At 43.5% G+C, this 21,860-nt stretch overlaps 1 protein-coding gene across 4 annotated transcripts in view; it reads right to left on the bottom strand.

Annotated features, from left to right (window-relative positions):
- Nucleotides 1-21,383, bottom strand: part of HIBCH (3-hydroxyisobutyryl-CoA hydrolase) — a 109,937-nt gene extending 88,554 nt beyond the window's left edge. For all 4 annotated transcript variants that reach the window (XM_060409636.1, XM_060409637.1, XM_004004498.6 and 1 more), the window contains exons 1-2: nt 21,273-21,383; nt 11,022-11,064 (exon numbers count right to left, since the gene is read on the bottom strand). Coding sequence is in view for 2 of the 4 variants with exons in the window: in XM_004004498.6 (XP_004004547.1) it covers nt 11,022-11,064; nt 21,273-21,307 (78 nt within the window). In the remaining 2 variants the exon portion in view is untranslated. The remainder of the gene's footprint in view (nt 1-11,021; nt 11,065-21,272) is intronic.
- Between the last annotated feature and the right edge of the window lie 477 nt (nt 21,384-21,860).

The raw sequence follows: 21,860 nt of genomic DNA, 5'->3' as shown, positions 1-21,860 counted from the left end.
GTGTAATCAGCTGACTAAAACAAACAAGGGTAAGACATTCCAGTTTTCATATGCCCATCTCCACTTGGGCTGGATGGAGAAACACGCCGCAATGGCTAAACTCAGCGCCCACTCCACCACAGGCTAGAGCGCAGTAGGCAGTCACGGAGCCAGATAGCCTGGATTCAACCCCACCTCCTACTTCTGCAGCATGGACACTGGGGCACACTACTTAGCCTCTTGTTCCCTCTGATGCTGACCCAGTAAACAGAGATAAGGCCATAGTCTGTTTATCACAACTCCTTGGGCCCAGATGCAATTCAAAATTCAGAAAATTTTCTAGACTTTGGAAAGGTAAAAATACGTATCACATAGAGTCTGGGTCAGTACACTGTAACCAAATGCTTTACTACTTCTGCACCAAACCATGGATATTTACACTAGTTAGGATAAAGACAGTCCTAATGAGGTGGACGAAACTGGAGCCTATTATACAGAGGAAAGAAAAACACCAATATAGTATACTAATGCATGTATACGGGATTTAAAAAGATGGTAACAATAACCCTGTATGCGAGACAGCAAAAGAGACACAGATGTATAGAACAGTCTTTTGGACTCTGTGGGAGAAGGCGAGGGTGGGATGATTTGGGAGAATGGCATTGAAACATGTATGTTATCATATGTGAAACATATCGCCAGTCCAGGTTCAATGCATAAGACAGGGCACTCAGGGCTGGTGCACTGGGATGACCCAGAGGGATGGGACGGGGAGGGAGGGGGGAGGGGGGATTCAGGATGGGGAAGACATGTACACCCATGGCTGATTCATGTCAATGTATGGCAAAACTAATACAATATTGTAAAGTAATTAGCCTCCAATTAAAATAAATAAATAAATATTTTTTAAAAAGGATAGAGACAAAAAGAGTTTCAAAAGTATGTTCCGGTCATATTTTGCCACCGTGGGGAAACTAACAAGATGGCCCCAGTCAGGCTCTCTCACCCGCTGTTCTCACCCCCTCTCGCCCCGTGTTCTGTAAACAATGACTTTACGTGGTTGTGTAAGGGCTGAGATCACTCATAGCCCTGTGCATGCACGTCACAGGTACTCACTTGGTTGCGGGCTAGCGTGTGCGGTACAGCTGTGTGAGTTTCACCATGAAAGCCCTGCCTGCTGCTGCACTGGGGCTACACTGGAGCAACGTCATGATTATGTTATGTGAGTCATGTGAGTCTGTTACGGTTACGCTATGGTTATGTTGTGGCTGCTACGGCTGCTGCATCAGCCAGGAGACAGGCTGTGTTATGGCTACTGTGCCGGCCAGAGGAGAATAAACATGTCTGCAGTTCCTACAGCTCCACGAGTCTCCCTCCAGGCTCTTAGCTCATGCCTTGCCTACCCTGCGTTCAGCAAACAGCGAAGACAGTGTGAACAGCAAGACAACTGGTGTCAGGAACAGGATGAAGAGCAATAAATTGGTGTAGTTGACAAAATACCCAGCAGGGAGAGGAGCCTGAGGCTCCACATAAGAAGAGGCGGCAGGGTACCCAGAAGGGAGAAGAGCCTGAGGCTCCACTGGATGTAGGAAGACCGTGGCCATCTCATAGCACGCGGTACTGTGTGGCTGCGATCCTCTTGGTGTGGGCTCCAGTGGAAGACCACAAAGTGGTGGACTGTTCCCTGGACAGCACTGGAAAGGTGAACAGGCGATGAGTTCCCCTCTGCTGCACAAGGCAGCACGGACTGCCACTGGCACCGTACAGTGGATCCTCCTGGCTGCCCTGAAGGCCAATATGGAGAGTGCTCTCCATGATGCCACTCCGGTGTGCAATATGCAGAGATGCTTGGAAGAAGTGTACTGGCATTGCAGCAAGAACCCTGTGGCCCCGGGGAACCCAGCATCTCTGACAGCGAGGCGGTAAGTGACAGTGGTGATGAACGCTGCGAGACTGCGGGTCTCCACTTGGCAGTGAGGCCCGCTGTGCAGCAGAAGGGGAAGCATGAGCAGTCTGTGACCTGGGCTGGGGGCATCCTCAAGCGGGCTCCAATGTGACTGAGTTAATGAGGTATCCACCGTATACTCAGGTCAAGCTGGTTGACTTGGGTAAGCAGTTTCAGCAAACGCACAGGGAACCCTTGGCAGTATGGATGGCTTTTGCAACTCGGGGACACCAGGGTAGACGGCATCTTGTGTTCCGGGCACAAGGTAGAACAGCTGGCATCTATAACCACTCACCCCTCGTTGAGACAAAGGCTACAGAAGGCTAGGTGGCTCACGCAGGGTGCACCTCACCAAGCACACACCCTGACGGAATGGATTAACGCTGCCATCTGTACCACGTGGTCGAACGCGGGAGCGCTCCGGATACCCTAAGAGGCATGCCTATGCTGAGCTGACCCAAGCGGCGAGAGGACTGGGCATGATGCAGTAGACAGCTAACCCAAATGCTGGGGCCTAGATGATGAGCATTTCACTGGTGGCGCTCGAGATGCCATTTTGAACAATGCCCCATCTACCACTTTGGACCCCGACTGCTATTCTTGTACCCTATGTGGGACGTCCCATCTATGCGGTGACCTCAGTGGTGGCTAGCTTGGGAGAAATAGAGGGATGGCCACAGGCACAGGGGATTAGAAGTGTGAGGACCCTGAAGGGGGCCCAAACTGATAACAGCCCCCTCCAGGTGATGAGAATGCAAATGTGGGCTGATCTGCTAGTAGCAGGAGCTGACCAAAATGAAACTGATAGCCCAGAGAGCTATGGAGGCAACTGAGACTGAAGGAGAAGTTTACCAAGTTCGGGAAGCACCCAGAGCAAGAGATATAGGTGGTTCGGTTAGAAGGCTACATGCACCCAACATGTACCTTTAGATGACGCCCTTTTTCACTTTGAATAGGGCTCAGATCAAGGCACCCTCCTGAGCCCAAACAGGGACTAGAGGCCCCATGTAGAACTTGCAATTCACTGGTCACTAGCTAGTATACAAAGAGTAATGGCCCTGGGTGACACGGGTGCTGAATGCAGCCTTGTTTATGGCAAGCCAGAGCAGTTTCCCATTCCTAACGCATACACTGATGGCTATGGCAGGCAAATGATGCAGATTTAGAACAGTGTACCGCAAAGGCCATGTCCTCTGATACAGGTCGTACTGCAAAGGCTGTGTCCTCTGATACAGATCGTACTGCAAAGGCTGTGTCCTCTGATACAGATCGTACTGCAAAGGCTGTGTCCTCTGATACAGATCGTACTGCAAAGGCTGTGTCCTCTGATACAGATCGTACTATAAAGGCTGTGTCCTGTGATATAGATTTAGAACAGTGTACCGCAAAGGCCATGTCCTGTGATACAGATCGTACTACAAAGGCTATGTCCTCTGATACAGATCGTACTGCAAAGGCTGTGTCCTCTGATACAGATCGTACTGCAAAGGCTGTGTCCTGTGATATAGATTTAGAACAGTGTACCACAAAGGCCATGTCCTGTGATACAGATCATACTGCAAAGGCTGTGTCCTGTGATACAGATCGTACTGCAAAGGCTGTGTCCTCTGATACAGATCGTACTGCAAAGGCTGTGTCCTCTGATACAGATCGTACTGCAAAGGCTGTGTCCTCTGATACAGATCGTACTGCAAAGGCTGTGTCCTCTGATACAGATCGTACTGCAAAGGCTGTGTCCTCTGATACAGATCGTACTGTAAAGGCTGTGTCCTGTGATATAGATTTAGAACAGTGTACCACAAAGGCCATGTCCTGTGATACAGATCATACTGCAAAGGCTGTGTCCTGTGATACAGATCGTACTGCAAAGGCTGTGTCCTCTGATACAGATCGTACTGCAAAGGCTGTGTCCTCTGATACAGATCGTACTGCAAAGGCCATGTCCTGTGATACAGATCGTACTGCAAAGGCTGTGTCCTGTGATATAGGTTTAGTAGAACAGTGTACTGTAAAGGCTGTGACCTGTGATGTAGATTTAGTAGAATAGTGCACTGCAAAGGCTGTGTCCTGTGATACAGATCGTACTGCAAAGGCTGTGTCCTGTGATACAGGTCATACTGTAAAGGCTGTGTCCTGTGATACAGATTGTACTGTAAAGGCTGTGTCCTGTGATACAGGTCGTACTGTAAAGGCTGTGTCCTGTGATATAGATCATACTACAAAGGCTGTGTCCTGTGATACAGGTCGTACTGTAAAGGCTGTGTTCTGTGATATAGGTCGTACTGTAAAGGCTGTGTCCTGTCATGTGCTACTAACTTCTGATTCTCTTGCAGATTTAGAACAGTGTGAAAGCATTTGGAATCATGTGGGTGGTCCATGAATACCACAAAAAAAAATCCCCTCCCAGAAGGGGTGGGCCTGGAGCCTATGGGGGAGGTTTGTGGATCCTTAATAAAAAAAAAAAAAAAAAAAACCAGCAGACATGGAGTTGCTCCTGTGAAGGCTTTCCTGAAATCTCACAAGGACAGATGGTGGACTGGACTTGGCCAAGGAAGAAAACGGCACTCCACACGCAGTAGGTGGCTCTTCTTAGCCCCACTGATGGCAAGGACTGCAACATGAGTTCCAGGTGATACCCGGCACTGGATTTTCTATGTTTGGGGGATGTAACTGTTGTTATAGCTACGGCTTTTGGGAGATGTAAATTCAAAGATCAGCATTACTTGTCAAGGGAACATCGTGGAAGATGGACTGTGGATAGATTGTGATGTGAGAGACCCTGAAGGGGTGAATGTGGTTTAGTCTCTAAGTCATGTCCAACTCTTGCGACCCCATGGATTATAGCCTGAAGAGGTGGAATGTGGAGAAATTAACAAGATGGCACGAGTCAGGCCCTCTCACCTCATGTTCTGTAGACAATGACTTTGCACGGTATGTAACAGCTGAGATTGCTTATGGTACTGCACAGGCGCATCACGAGGTACTCACCTGGTCGCAGGCTAGTGTGTGAGGTACACCTGTATGAGCTCCACCATGAAAGCCCCAGCTGCTGCTGCTTATCGGGGCTATACTGGAGTGACATCACGGTTATGTTATATAAGGTCACAGCTGCGTTCTGGTTATGTTACGGCTGCTGCTATGACTGCTCCATCAGCCAAAAGAGAGGCTGTGTAATGGCTGCTGTGCCAGCCGGGAGAGAATAAATGTGTTTGCAGTTCCTGTGGCTTCCTGAGTCTCCTTCCAGTCTCTTAGCATGTGCCTTGCATACCCTGGGTTCAGTGATCACAGCGTGAACAGCAAGATAGCCACCAAATGCACTGACCACAAACATCCACAAACGTTTGATTTTGAGGTTTCAGAACTACAGATGAAAGATCGGTAGTATCTATCCCATAACACTATGAGAATCAACTGAACTATTAATAGTAAGTATCAGTACTTTGAATAGCACCTGCCATACCATAAGTGCTACATCAGAGGGGCTTGTCATTTTTATGTGCAAGGGGTTTGTCAGGTTGTATGAGAGGGTATCTTAGCCCATTCAGGCTGCTATAACAAAAACGCCATAGACTGCATAGCTTATACAGCATTTGATTCTCACAATTCTAGAGGCTGGGAAGTCAAGATCAAAACGCCTGCAGATTCAGTGTCTGGTGAGGTCTCACTTCCCAGTTCATACATCGATGGCTGTCTTCTCACTGCATCCTTCCTCGGAAGGCAGAAGAGGGGAGGGAGCTCTCTGGTGTTTCCTTTATAAAGGTACTGATTCACTCATGAGAGCTCTGCCTTCCTGACCTAATCACCTCTTAAAGGCCCCATCTCCAAATATCAACACACTGCTATAGGAGTCCCAGAAGAAGAAGACAAAAAGAAAGACCAGGAGAAAATCCTTAAGGAGATAATAGTTGAAAAACTCCCTAAAATGGGGAAGGAAATAATCACCCAAGTCCAAAAAACACAGAGAGTTCCAAACAGGATAAACCCAAGGCGAAACACTCCAAGACACATATTAATCAAATTAACAAAGATCAAACACAAAGAGCAAATATTAAAAGCAGCAAGGGAAAAACAACAAATAACACACAAGGGGATTCCCATAAGGATAACAGCTGGTCTTTCAATAGAAACTCCTCAGGCCAGGAGGGAATGGCAAGACATACTTAAAGTGATGAAAGACAATAACCTACAGCCCAGATTACTGTACCCAGCAAGGATCTCATTCAAATACGAAGGAGAAATCAAAAGCTTTACAGACAAGCAAAAGCTGAGAGAATTCAGCACCACCAAACCAGCTCTCCAACAAATTCTAAAGGATATTCACTAGACAGGAAACACAAAAGGGCGTATAAACCTGAACCTAAAACAACAAAGTAAATGGTAACGGGATCATACTTATCAATAATCACCTTAAACGTAAATGGGTTGAACGCCCCAACCAAAAGACAAAGACTGGCCGAATGGATACAAAACAAGACCCCTCTATATGCTGCTTACAAGAGACCCACCTCAAAACAAGGGATGCATACAGACTGAAAGTGATGGGCTGGAAAAAGATATCCCACGCAAATAGAGACCAAAAGAAAGCAGGAGTGGCAATACTCATATCCGATAAAATAGACTTTAAAACAAAGGCTGTGAAAAGAGACAAAGAAGGACACTACATAATGATCAAAGGATCAATCCAAGAAGAAGATATAACAATTATAAATATATATGCACCCAATATAGGAGCACCGCAATAGGTAAGACAAATGCTAACAAGTATGAAAGGGAAATTAACAATAACACAATAATAGCGGGAGACTTTAATACCCCACTCACACCTATGGACAGATCAACTAAACAGAAAATTAACAAGGAAACACAAACTTTAAATGATACAATGGACCAGTTAGACCTAATTGATATCTATAGGACATTTCACCCCAAAACAATGAATTTCACCTTTTTCTCAAGTGCTCATGGAACCTTCTCCAGGATAGATCACATCCCGGGCCATAAATCTAACCTTGATAAATTTAAAAAATCGAAATCATTCCAACCATCTTTTCTGACCATAATGCATTAAGATTAGATCTCAATTACAGGAGAAAAACTATTAAAAATTCCAACATATGGAGGTTGAACAACACACTTCTGAATAACCAACAAATCACAGAAGAAATCAAAAAAGAAATCAAAATATGCATAGAAACTAATGAAAATGAAAACACAACAACCCAAAACCTGTGGGACACTATAAAAGCAGTGCTAAGAGGAAAGCTCATAGCACTACAGGCATACCTCAAGAAACAAGAAAAAAGTCAAATAAATAACCTAACTCTACACCTAAAGCAACTAGAAAAGGAAGAATTGGAGAACCCCAGAGTTAGCAGAAGGAAAGAAATCTTAAAAATTAGGGCAGGAATAAATGCAAAAGAAACAAAAGAGACCATAGCAAAAATCAACAAAGCCAAAAGCTGGTTCTTTGAAAGGATAAATAAAATTGACAAACCATTAGCCAGACTCATCAAGAAGCAAAGAGACAAAAATCAAATCAATAAAATTAGAAATGAAAAGGAGAGATCACAACAGACAACACAGAAATACAAAGGATCATAAGAGACTACTATCAGCAACTATATGCCAATAAAAGGGACAACGTGGAAGAAATGGACAAATTCTTAGAAGAGTACAATTTTCCAAAACTGAACCAGGAAGAAATAGAAAATCTTAACAGACCCATCACAAGCACGGAAATTGAAACTGTAATCAGAAATCTTTCAGCAAACAAAAGCCCAGGTCCAGACAGCTTCACAGCTGAATTCTACCAAAAATTTCGAGAAGAGCTAACACCTATTCTACTCAAACTCTTCCAGAAAATTGCAGAGAAAGGTAAACTTCCAAACTCATTCTATGAGGCCACCATCACCCTAATACCAAAACCTGACAAAGATACTACAAAAAAGGAAAACTACAGGCCAATATCACTGATGAACACAGATGCAAAAATCCTCAATAAAATTCTAGCAATCAGAATCCAACAACACATTAAAAAGATCATACACCATGACCAAGTGGGCTTTACCCCAGGGATGCAAGGATTCTTCAATATCTGCAAATCAATCAATGTAATTCACCACATTAACAAATTGAAAAATAAAAGCCATATGATTATCTCAATAGATGCAGAGAAGGCCTTTGACAAAATTCAACATCCATTTATGATAAAAACTCTCCAGAAAGCAGGAATAGAAGGAACATACCTCAACATAATAAAAGCTATATATGACAAACCCACAGCAAACATTATCCTCCATGGTGAAAAATTGAAAGCATTTCCCTAAAGTCAGGAACAAGACAAGGGTCTTGTTCACTTGCCCACTTTCACTACTATTCAACATAGTTCTGGAAGTTTTGGCCACAGCAATCAGAGCAGAAAAAGAAATAAAAAGGAATCCAAATTGGAAAAGAAGAAGTAAAACTCTCATTGTTTGCAGATGACATGATTCTCTACATAGAAAACCCTAAAGACTCCACCAGAAAATTACTAGAGCTAATCAATGAATACAGTAAAGTTGCAGGATATAAAATCAACACACAGAAATCCCTTGCATTCCTATACACTAATAATGAGAAAGTAGAAAAAGAAATTAAGGAAACAATTCCATTCACCATTGCAATGAAAAGAATAAAATACTTAGGAATCGATCTACCTAAAGAAACTAAAGACCTATATATAGAAAACTATAAAACACTGATGAAAGAAATCAAAGAGGACACTAATAGATGGAGAAATATACCATGTTCCTGGATCAGAAGAATCAATATAGTGAAAATGAGATACTATCCAAAGCAATTTACAAATTCAATGCAATCCCTATCAAGCTACCAGCCACATTTTTCACAGAACTAGAACAAATAATTTCAAGATTTGTATGGAAATACAAAAAACCTCGAATAGCCAAAGCAATCTTGAGAAAGAAGAATGGAACTGGAGGAATCAACCTGCCTGACTTCAGGCTCTACTACAAAGCCACAGTCATCAAGACAGTATGGTACTGGCACAAAGACAGAAATATAGATCAATGGAACAAAATAGAAAGCCCAGAGATAAATCCACACACATATGGACACCTTATCTTTGACAAAGGAGGCAAGAATATACAATGGAGTAAAGACAATCTCTTTAACAAGTGGTGCTGGGAAAACTGGTCAACCACTTGTAAAAGAATGAAACTAGATCACTTTCTAACACTGCACACGAAATAAACTCAAAATGGATTAAAGATCTAAATGTAAGACCAGAAACTATAAAACTCCTAGAGGAGAACATAGGCAAAATACTCTCCGACATAAATCACAGCAGGATCCTCTATGACCCACCTCCCAGAATTCTGGAAATAAAAGCAAAAATAAACAAATGGGATCTAATTAAAATTAAAAGCTTCCACACAACAAAGGAAAATATAAGCAAGGTGAAAAGACAGCCTTCTGAATGGGAGAAAATAATAGCAAATGAAACAACTGACAAACAACTAATCTCAAAAATATACAAGCAACTTATGCAACTCAATGCCAGAAAAATAAACGACCCAATCAAAAAATGGGCCAAAGAACTAAATAGACACTTCTCCAAAGAAGACATACGGATGGCTAACAAACACATGAAAAGATGCTCAACATCACTCATTATTAGAGAAATGCAAATCAAAACCACAATGAGGTACCACTTCACACCAGTCAGAATGTCTGCGATCCAAAAATCTGAAAGCAATAAATGCTGGAGAGGGTGTGGAGAAAAGGGAACCCTCCTACACTGTTGGTGGGAATGCAAACTAGTACAACCACTATGGAAAACAGTGTGGAGATTCCTTAAAAATTGCAAATAGAACTGCCATATGACCCAGCAATCCCACTGCTGGGCATACACACCAAGGAAACCAGAATTGAAAGAGACACATGTACCCCAATGTTCATCGCAGCACTGTTTATAATAGCCAGGACATGGAAACAACCTAGATGTCCATCAGCAGATGAATAAGAAAGCTGTGGTACATATACACAATGGAGTATTATTCAGCCGTTAAAAAGAATACATTTGAATCAGTTCTGATGAGATGGATGAAACTGGAGCCGACTATACAGAGTGAAGTAAGCCAGAAATACACCAATACAGTATACTAACACATATATATGGAATTTAGAAAGATGGCAATGATGACCCTGTATGCAAGACAGCAAAAAAGACACAGATGTGTATAGCGGACTTTTGGACTCAGAGGGAGAGGGAGAGGGTGGGATGATTTGGGAGAATGGCATTGAAACATGTATACTATCATGTAAGAATCGAATCGCCAGTCTATGTCCAATGCAGGATACAGCATGCTTGGGGCTGGTGCACGGGGATGACCCAGAGGGATGTTGTGGGGAGGGAGGTGGGAGGGGGGTTCATATTTGGGATCGCATGTACACCCGTGGTGGATTCATGTCAATGTATGGCAAAACCAATACAGTATTGTAAAGTAAAATAAAGTAAAAATAAAAATTTAATTAAAAACAAAAAACAAATATCAACACACTGGCAATTAGATTTCAACATATGAATTTGGGGGGACAGATTCAGTCGATAGTGGAGATACACAAAAATGAATAAAAAGCATTTCTTCCTAACAACTTGATAAACTAAGACCATCTAAGCTCTGGAAGGGTACTATTAGTACAATAGTAGTAGTAACATGTATTAAATGACCATTATATGCCAAGCACTATATTAGATTTTTAAATGAATTATTTACTATTCATAAGCACTCTAAGGTGAATACTAATATCCCCCTTTTTAAAATATCATAAAGGAGGCTGAGAGACAGCAAGTAATCTGCCCAAGATTAAGTAGCAGATTCATTATTTAAACCTAAGCATTCTGACTTGACCTCTTACCTATAACCTTATGCCAATTCCTACCAGTTATATGTGTCAAATTTGATACTATAAAATTGAAAATCACAGTGTACCATGGTCAACAAAATCTACCAGTATTTCTCTACTTCCCTAACAATGACATTTTAAATTACCCATCATAGTCTAATAATGCCAGAAAAACAAAATCCAAACTTACCAAATGCTGCAGTATGATATTAGTCCTTTTATATGAATTAAACCTGAAACAAATGTAGAATACAATGAACACAGTAACGTGGATAGTCATGTTTCAGTGTATAAATACTACATTCCCTTTTGTTTGCTTTAGTTTCTTTGAACAGTTACTAGAACAAAAAAAAAAATTTTTTTTAAGTTTAATTCATTCCTTGTGGTATGAACACAAAACAATACAGCCACTTTCAAAGAAATTTTGGTAGTTTCTTTAAAAACTAAACATACTCTTATCATATGACCCAGCTATTGCACTCCTTGGTATTTATCCAAATAAGCTGAAAACTTATGTCCACCTACAAGTAAATGTTGATGATAGTTTTATTCATATTAGCCAAAATGTGGGTGTAACCAAGAGGTTCCTCAATTGCTGAATGGATAAACAAACTATGGCATATATATACAATGAAATACTACTCAGCAATAAAAAGAAACACCAGTCCATTGGGGGAAAAAAAAAAAAAAACAGAGAGGAACCTTAAAAGCACACTGCGAAGAATTGATGCTTTTGAAGTGTGGTGTTGGAGAAGACTCTTGAGAGTCCCTTGGACTGCAAGGAGATTCAACCAGTCCATTCTAAAGGAGATCAACCCTGGGAGTTCTTTGGAAGGAATGATGCTAAAGCTGAAACTCCAGTACTTTGGCCACCTCCAGTTGACTCACTGGAAAAGACTCTGATGCTGGGAGGGATTGAGGGCAGGAGGAGAGGGGGACGACAGAGGATGAGATGGCTGGATGGCATCACTGACTTGATGGATGTGAATCTGAGTGAACTCCAGGAGTTGGTGATGGACAGGGAGGCCTGGCGTGCTGCAATTCATAGGGTCGCAAAGAGTCAGACAAGACTGAGCGACTGAACTGAACTGAACTGAACTGAAGCAAAAGCAGTCAATCTGAAAAGGCTATATATATTTTGTGATCCCAAGCATAGGACATTCTGAAAACTATGGAAGGATACAGACATATTGTGTGTCCTAACATAACAAAATAGGGCACATATTTTGCTTGAAGCTCCTCCTATATGATTCCAAAGTGCAGACAAGTTATCATTAAAATCAATACTTAAAAAAAATTAATCTGAAGTGACAGATTCTAGCTTATTTAGGAGCATTGCTAAAATAAATTTCATACAGACTTTTAAAATCTGAATTATACTTACCCTAAAGCATCATTTCTAAAATTTATTTCAACTTAACTCAGAAACTTCCAGAAAGAAAAATTAAGTATCAAAAAAGTTAAGTGCTAATTTCTTTAGATCCAGAATAACACTGAACTCCTTTTTTATTTTTATTTTTTTAATATTTATTTGGCTGTGCCGGTTCTTAGTTGAGGCATGTGGGAGCTAGTTTCCTGATTAGGGATCAAACCCAGGAGTTTGATCCTAGGTTTGATTGGGAACACAGGAGTCTTAGCCACTAGACCACAGGGAAGTCCCCCAGAATAACTGTGATGAACTTATTGACAAAACAGAAATAGTCACAGATGCAAGAACATTATGGCTACAGCAGAGATGGGGGGACAAATTCAGAGACTGGGACTGACATATACACTGCTACATATAAAACAGATAATTAACGAGAACCTACTATTTAGACAGGGAGCTCTACCCAGTGATCTGTGGTGACCTACGTGGGAAGGAAATCTGAAAAAGAGTAGACATCTGTGCATGTATAAACGATGTACTTTGCTGTATAGCAGAAACTAACACGACATTGTAAAGCAACTATATTCCAATTTAAAAAAATTTTTTAAAGAAACTACCCCAAATTTGTTCCACCATTCCAGAAGTGAAAATTCAAGTCCACACTAAAGGGGAAAAGGTGAATAAAACAATGAAGCTCAAAAAAATCTTATTTCATTTGAAGAAAGTTGATGTAAAACTATAAAACATCAGTTCAAACCACTATGTATCACACTTACAGGTCAAAAAATCTCTGCACCAATTACTATAAAGCAAATAGAAAACAAACTTAAGTACAACTAAGTTCCCTGCCAGATTCTATACAATCTATTACTTCTATATATTCCAATTTATACTCAATTATTATTTTTAAACTGGTATTAACTTTTATAACTCAAAAATGTATCTGCATGTTCAGAGTCTCCAAGTAATTCTGAATTTATGATATTCATATTCCTTCCTATTGGCTCCCAGAGTGCCATCTGGAAGAAGGGAAGAGGCATGCACATCCCAGCTACTGCTAATTTACTAATCCACTTTATAAGGCTTACTTCCTTCACATGATGGTCAACTCTGCTGCTAGCAGCAGTTGTTCCAAAAGTGGTCTCTGGGCCTACATCATCAGCTTACCTGGGAACATGTAGAAATGCAAATACTTGACCCCATCCACACCTACTGAATCAGACACTGTGCGGTAAGGCTCAGAAATCTATGTTTAACAAACCCTCCAGGTAATCCTGATACATGCTAAGGTTAAAAACAACTAAGAAGAATGAGAACCTTACCATTTAGGGAATTTTTGATTATCAAACACACACACACACACACACACACACACACACACACGGGCTTACAAAATTAACTTTCAGTGAACCTGTTTAAGATGACGATATAATAAAAATAGTGCTTAATGAAGATTATTACAGCAGAAATAGGCAAAGTAGAATATGAATAGAATAGAAGATCAAGTCCAAGGCCAAGCAATTCAGACATGAACTGATGAAAAGCAATTGTGGAAACAAAAGCATGATTTATGGAGTTATTATCAAGTAAAAACTCAATGGAAAAGAAAAAGAATTATGCCAAAATGACCCCAAGATTTCAAGCCAGGAGAATCAGGAGAAATAGGTACTGAAAAGGTTGGAAAGGAAACTAGCTAGTTTGTAGAATGAAATATGAATTCCATTTTTAATTTCTTGAATTTGTAATGGGATAAGTAAAAATATTCAACAGCAAGTGGAGAAGAGACTGGAGTTTGAAAGAAAAGTTAGCTAAAGACTTGTCAACAAGTCACATGCATAAACAATCACTGAGGCATACAAACCTCTCAGTTCTCTATGGGGAATAAATTAGAAAGTTGCAGCTGACAACTGTGGCCTGAAGGCTGCCTGTGCCGACAAATGTGTTGTATGGTTAGCAGGATTTTAAAATGATGAAGATTTTAAAAATCATCAAGAGATTTCACTTACAGTGGAGTTTTCCAGTCTCTCCAGAAATATTAATAGTTATGGAAACACTGGGCCTACGTTTCACAATGGAAACAATGCCCAAGGTGGAAAAGCTGCCTCCTTGAGACAGAGGGCTCTTTATTGCTCACTTGTTGTTCAGTCGCTAAGTCACGTCTGACTCTTTGCAGCCCCATGGACTGTAGCCCACCAGGCTCCTCTGTCCAAGAGATTTCCCAGGCAAGAATACTGGAGTGGACTGTCATTTCTTTCTCCAGGGGATCTTCCCAACTCAGGATCGAACCCAAGTCTCCTGCACTGGCAGGCAGATTCCTTACTACTGAGCCACCAGGGAAGCCCCCTCGATTGCTCACCAGTTCCCTGCTCATCCCCACTGCTGCCACCAGCCAGCACCACTCAATGCTCCCATCTGAGCATCTGCATATGAGTTTGTGATTCTTTGAACAGAAAGGAGCTACAGTCCATGGGGTCCTTCCTTCATTGGAAGGACTGATGTTGAAGCTCCAATACTTTGGCCACCTGATTCAAAAAGCTGACTCACTGGAAAAGTTATCTCCCTGATGCTGGGAAAGATTGAGGGCAGGAGGAGAAGGGGACGACAGAGGATGAGATGGTTGGATGGCATCACCAACTCGATAGACATGAGTTTGAGCAAACTCCAGGAGTCCGACATGACTGAGTGACTAACACTCTCACTTTCAGCACAGGAAAAACAAAATTAAATCAAGTATTGAGTCTTCAGAAACAACTACATAGAAGTAAAGAGAAGTAGACCAAGAAGCAAACCAAAAGAATACCGTTCAGCAAACCACAGAGGAGATAAAGGGAATCAGTGTTACTAACGACTTAAAAGAGATCAATCTCTTTCAAGAGGCTCCCTGATCTCCCACTTCCTTCTAAACCTGGTTTTCTTTTCCTTTAAGACACTTATCAGAGCTGATAAATATTACTTCTGTTTAAATATCTGTTTTTCATCTGATCCCCCTGGATTTCAAGGACCTGAAGTAAGAACAATAAGAACAAGTAGTCTAGTTTGGCCACAGGATAAGAGAAGTGCCTAGAATACTATCTCCCAGGAGCTGTTAACAGAACAGTAAGTACCACTGAATTCATGAGGTAAACTGGGGCCAAATTGTTGAAACCGAGGCTGGGAAGTTTTTCTTTAATTCCATAGCTAAGCTCAGTTCAGTTGCTCAGTCATGTCCGACTCTTTGCAACCACATGGACTGTAGCACACCAGGCCTCCATGTCCATCTCCAACTCCCAGAGTTTACTCAAACTCATGTCCATTGAGACGGTGATGCCATCCAACCATCTCATCTCCTGTCATCCCCTTCTCCTCCCACCTTCAATCTTTCCCAGCATCAGGGTCTTTTCAAATGAGTCAGTTCTTCCCATCAGGTAGTCAAAGTATTGAAGTTTCAGCTTCAGCATCAGTCCTTCCAATGAATATTCAGGACTGATTTCTTTTAGATTGGACTGGTTGCAGTCCAAGGGACTCTCAAGAGTTTTCTCCAACACCACAGTTCAAAAGCATCAATTTTTCGGCACTCAGGTTTTTTCTATAGCCCAACTCTCACATCCATACATGACTACTGGAAAAACCATCGCTTTGACTAGACAGACCTTGGTTGGCAAAGTAATGTCTCTCCTTTTTTATATACTGTCTAGGTCGGCCATAGCTTTTCTTCCAAGGAGCAAGCATCTTTTAATTTCATGCCTGCAGTCACCATCTGCAGTGATTTTGGAGCCCTCCAAAAATAAAGTCTGTCACTGTTTGCACTGTTTCCCCATCTATTTGCCATGAAGTAATGGGACCAGATGCCATGATCTTCATTTTCTGAATGTTGAGTTTTAAGCCAACTTTTTCACCCTTCTCTTTCCCTTTCATCAAAGGGCTCTTTGTTCTTCACTTTCTACCATAACAGTGGTGTGATTAGCATATCTGAGGTTATTGATAATTCTCCCGGCAATCTTGATTCCAGCTTGTGCTTCATGCAGCCTGGTATTTCGCATGATATACTCTGCATATAAGTTAAATTAGCAGGGTGACAATATACAGCCTTGACGTACTCTTTTTCCTATTTGGAACTAGTCTTTTGTTCCATGTCCAGTTCTAACTGTTGCTTCCTGACCTGCATACGGATTTCTCAGGAGGCAGGTCAGGAGGTCTGGTATTTCCATCTCTTAAAGAATTTTCCAGTTTGTGGTGATCCACACAGTTAAAGGCTTTGGCATAATCAATAAAGCAGAAGTAGATATTTTTCTGGAACTCTCTTGCTTTTTCGATAATCCAACAGATGTTGGCAATTTGATCTCTGGTTCCTCTGCCTTTTCTAAATCCAGCTTGAACATCTGGAAGTTCACGGTTCACGTCCTGTTGAACTCTGGCTTGGAGAATTTTGAGCATTACTTTACTACTGTGTGAGATGGGTGCACTTGTGCAGTAGTTTGAGCATTCTTTGGCATTGCCTTTCCTTGGGATTGGAATGAAAACTGACCCTTTCCAGTCCCATGGCCACTGTTGACTTTTCCAAATTTGCTGGCATATTGAGTGCAGCACTTTCACAGCATCATCTTTCAGGATTTGAAATAGCTCACCTGGAATGCCATCACCTCCACTAGCTTTGTTCATAGTGATGCTTCCTAAGGCCCACTTGACTTCACATTCCAGGATGTCTGGCTCTAAGTGAGTGATCATACCATCATGATTATCTGGGTCATGAAGATCTTTTTTTCTTTAGTTCTTCTGTGTATTCTTGCTACCTCTTCTCAATATCTTCTGCTTCTGTTAGGTCCATACCATTTCTGTCCTTTATTGAGCCTATCTTTGCATGAAATGTTCGCTGGATATCCCTAATTTTCATGACGAGATCATCAGTCTTTCCCATTCTATTGTTTTCATCTACTTCTTTGCACTGATCTCTGAGAAAGGCTTTCTTATCTCTCCTCGCTATTCTTTGGAACTCTGCATTCAAATGGGTATCTTTCCTTTTCTCTTTTGCTTTTTACTTCTCTTCTTTTCACAGCTATTTGTAAGGCCTCCTCAGACAGCCATTTTGCTTTTTTGCATTTCTTTTTCTTGAGGATGTTCTTGATCCCTGTCTCCTGTACAATGTCACGAACCTCCATCCGTGTTTCATCAGGCACTCTGCCTACCAGATCTAATCCCTCAAATCTATTTCTCACTTCCACTGTATAATCGTAAGGGATTTGATTTAGGTCATACTTGAATGGTCTAGTGGTTTTCCCTATTTTCTTCAATTTAAGTCTGAATTTTGCAATAAAGAGTTCATGATCTGAGCCACAGTCAGCTCCTGGTCTTGTTTTTGCTGACTGTATAGAGCTTCTCCATCTTTGGCTGCAAAGAATATAATCAATCTGATTTCAGTATTGACCATCTAGAGATGTCCATGTGTAGAGTCTTCTCTTGTGCTGTTGGAAGAGGGTGTTTGCTATGACCAGTGCATTCTCTTGGCAAAACTCTACTACCCTTTGCCCTGCTTCATTCTGTACTTCAAGGCCAAATTTGCCTGTTACTCCAGGTGTTTCTTGACTTCCTATTTTTGCATTCCAGTCCCCTATAATGAAAAGGACATCTTTGGGGAGTGTTAGTTCTAAAAGGTCTTGTAGGTCTTCATAGAACCATTCAACTTCAGCTTCTTCAGCATTACTGGTTGGGGCATAGACTTGGATTACCGTGATATTGAATGGTTTGCCTTGGAGACGAACAGAGATCATTCTGTCATTTTTGAGATTGCATCTAAGCACTGCATTTCGACTCTTTTGTTGACCATGATGGCTACTCCATTTCTTCTAAAGGATTCTTGCCCACAGTAGTAGATACAATGGTCATCTGAGTTAAATTCACCCATTCCAGTCCCTTTTTGGTTCACTGATTTCTAAAATGTCAACATTCACTCTTGCCATTAACCCCACCATAGAGCCGCCAGAACTTACACAGGACTGGGAAAAAGACTGTTGGAGGGCACGAACAGAACCTTTCGTGCACCAGGACCCAGAAGAAAGGGGCAGTGACCCCACATGAGACTGACCCACACTTGCCCGAGAGTGTCCAGGAGTCTCCAGTGGAGGCGTGGGTCGGTGGTAGTGGCCTGCTGCAGGGTTGGGGGCAGTGAATGTAACAGTACATGCATGGGATCTTTTGAAGGAGGTCGCCATAGCTAAGAGGACACCTCTGAAAGCTTCTGAGCACAGAAATGGATGGCACTGAAGTAAACTTTCACAAGATTAACACGACAGCCATGTGCAGAAACTATTCACCTTGCAAAGAGATAAGAGATAAATCAGCAGTCACGTATGGATGTGAGTTGTATCATAAAGAAGGCTGAGTGCCAAAGAATTGATGCTTTTGATCTGTAGTGCTGGAGAAGACTCTTGCGAGTCTCTTGGACTGCAAGATCAAACCAGTCCATCCTCAAGGAAATCAGTCCTGAATATTCACTGGAAGGACTGATGCTGAAGCTGAGACTCCAATACTTTGGCCACCTGATTCAAGAGCTGACTCACTGGAAAAGATCCTGATGCTGGGAAAGACTGAAAGTAGGAGGAAAAGGGGACAACAGAGGATTAGATGGTTGGATGGCATCACCAACTCAATGGATATGAGTTTGAGTAAACTCGGGGAGATGGTGAAGGACAGTGAAGTCTGAAGAGCTGCAGTCCATGGGGGTCACAAAAAGCCAGACACAGCTTGGCGACTGAACAACAAGAGATAAATCAAGTTTCCACAAAATGAACATGAGAAGAGGGTTCAAATTCATATGAGCAGGAAGAGATAAGGATTGAGCATATGGGAGAAGTTAGATAACTTTAGGAATCTAAAAGGATGGACAGTACTAAGAAGTTGAAAGTGCAGAGGTGGAACAAGGGTTGCAGTTACGTTCAAATGTACATTTGAGGTGCAAAGAAGACATTCAGGTGTTTGTGAATAGTACTGGAGCTCAGGATAAACTAGGGTTAGTCATACAAACCTGAGAGTTATCTTCAGAGAGAGGTACTTTATTGGGGAATAATGATGACAAATTCCAAGGGCTGTATTGGCACCAGGGCAAGATAAATAGTGGACAGTGGTACTAGGAAAGCAAGACACTGGCCGAAAAGCCAAGGGTAGCCAGACTTCAAGGACTGGACAACAATGTCAACCACAGCACAGAGACCCTACTTCCTCTCAGAAAACTGTGGCACCCTGTTACTTAGTATATTTGTAGACTACATTGTGATAGACTGGATGATACTGGCCTCCATTCTCTGCTTTGCTAGGGTAATACCCACACCAGACCTACCCCTGGAAAATGCATCTCTGAGCAAAACCCCCAAACGGATCCAGGATTTGCCTAATTAGTGCACCTTGCAATACTGGGAGGAACAAAGCCAACCTGAACTCTGGGAGTAACAAAGTCTTTCCCAAGTCATTTAATTTTGTTAACAAATATGCCTTCCCAATTTGTTTCTCAAACAATCTGGTATTTGTTTACAGCTTCAAAAAAACAGCAGCAGTGATTATTTTCTTTATATCTGCCAAGTCTCTCTGTGAGCTAGTTAGAGCCACAGGGACAAATAATTTCAAGGTATAAAAATAAACAAGTAAATAAATTTTTTAAAAAATAACCACAAAGAGAGAACAAAAGCAACTCTTCTATTCCCCCCCCCCGCCCCGCCCCCCGCAAATACTGAACACCAGGTCCTCAGCGTGCATTCATGCTGTCCCTTCAGTCGTGTCCAACTTTTTGCTACCTTGCGGACTATCAGCCCATCAGGCTCCTCTGCCCATCAGATTCTCCAGGCAAGAATACTGGAGTGGGTTGCCATCCCCTCCTCCAGAGTATCTTCCAGACCCAGGGATCAAACTCACTTCTCTTATGTCTCCTGCACTGGCAGGCGGGTTCTTTACCAATAGCGGCACATGGGAAGCCCCAGGCCCACAGATTCAATGTTAAGACAAGACACATCGCTCTAAAGCTGTGCATGCGAAGTCGCTTTAGTCGTGTCCGACTCTTTGCGACCCTATGGACTACAACCCGCCAGTCTTCTCTGTCCATGGGATTCTCTAGGCAAGAACACTGGAGTGGGTTGCCATTTCCTCCTTCAGGAGTTCTTCCCCACCCAGGTATTGAACCCGTGGTCTCTTCTGTCTCCTGCACAAGCAGGTGGGTTTCTGACCACTAGCGCCGCCTGGGAAGCCCCCTCTGAAGCCCTAAAAGTGAAGTGAAGCCGCTCAGTCGTATCCAACTCTTTGCGACTCCATGGACTATAGCCTCCCAGGCCCCTCATCCATGGAATTTTCAAGGCAAGGATACTGGAGTGGGTTGCCATTTCAACTAGCCTTAAATCAAAAAACCACTCCCATCTCTTTTCCCCAAGGCAAACGCCAAGGTTTAAAACCCCAGAAATTTCAGCCGTTAGGCAAATTAATGGTTCTCCCTTCAAGTGGTCCCATCTGCTACCTTTTAATGCACGGGGGGGCAGGCAAACGGTCTCAGGACTGCTGCAGCCTAACTGCCTGCCTACAGTGATAGCTACCAGATTTTCTCAGCTGAGCTCAAGTGGCATTGAGCAGAACTTTCAAAAGTTAAACGTTTGCACACATATTCCCCAAGGCAAGCTGTGTGTGCGCAACACACGGCTCAAAGTTTCAGACACCTATACCAACGCTGGAATCATGTGACAGTAGTCACACCACGAGCACAAAGACACCTAGCAAAGCACGAATGTTTGTCACCAGCACCAAAAATGCCACAAAATTCCTCCAAGTTGAAACTGCGTGTCCCCCAAACTTCCTCAACTAAAGAAGGAAAGGAACGGGGGTCAAGGCTGCCTAAGAGTCAGAGAGGCAGAAAACGAAGGCGATGCTGAGAGGATGGTGCTAGAAGGAGTAAGGCGACACTCGGAGGAGGTGGGTAGAGGGATGATCCGCGCGAGTCGGGTCTGAGAGCTGCCGTCTCCAAAGGCGACGAGAAACTTCAAGGCCAGACAGTCCCCACTCCCAACCTTTTTCATCCCGGCAAGCGCAACTGACGAGGCTGTCCTTAGCCGCTCGCTTACTCACCTCGACATGAGTCTGCACAACTCCTGCAGCCCCATTGCCAAAACTCCCGAGCCAAATCCGCGCTGACTGAGCAGCCCCCTCGGCGCGGCTCTTCAGGCCAGGCCCGCCTACCGCCGCCGGAAGCCTCCAGAAACAGACGGCAAGTCCTCCAGAGGGCTAGAGAGGCCCAGAGCAGGCCTTTTCCACTGCGCCGCGCTGAGGGGTAGGGAGAGAACAACTGCTGAGGAAACGGACTGAGAGAGAAAGGAGGGGGGCCGGGCCGGGGGCGGGGGGGGGGGCGGGGGGCCGGGGGGGCGGGGGGGGGGGGGCGGGGGCGGGGGCCGGGCCGGGGGGCCGGGGGCGGGGGCCGGGCCGGCCCCGGGGCGGAGCGGGGCGGGGTCGGGGGCCGGGCCGGGGCGGGGCAGGGGCGGAGCAGGGGCCGGGGCCGGGGCGGGGGCAGGGGCGGGGCGGGGCGGGGGCGGGGCCGGGGGCGGAGCAGGGGCCGGGGGCCGGGCCGGGGGCGGAGCGGGGGCCGGGGCGGGGCGGGGCAGGGGGCAGGGTGGGGTGGGGCGGGCCGGGGCGACCCGGGGGCGGGCCGGGGGCGGGCCG

The sequence above is a fragment of the Ovis aries genome, chromosome 2 (assembly GCF_016772045.2).
Source record: "Ovis aries strain OAR_USU_Benz2616 breed Rambouillet chromosome 2, ARS-UI_Ramb_v3.0, whole genome shotgun sequence".
Taxonomy (NCBI): domain Eukaryota; kingdom Metazoa; phylum Chordata; class Mammalia; order Artiodactyla; family Bovidae; genus Ovis; species Ovis aries.
Note: the sequence above shows the minus strand (reverse complement) of the source record. Positions and strands in the feature narration are given on the sequence as shown.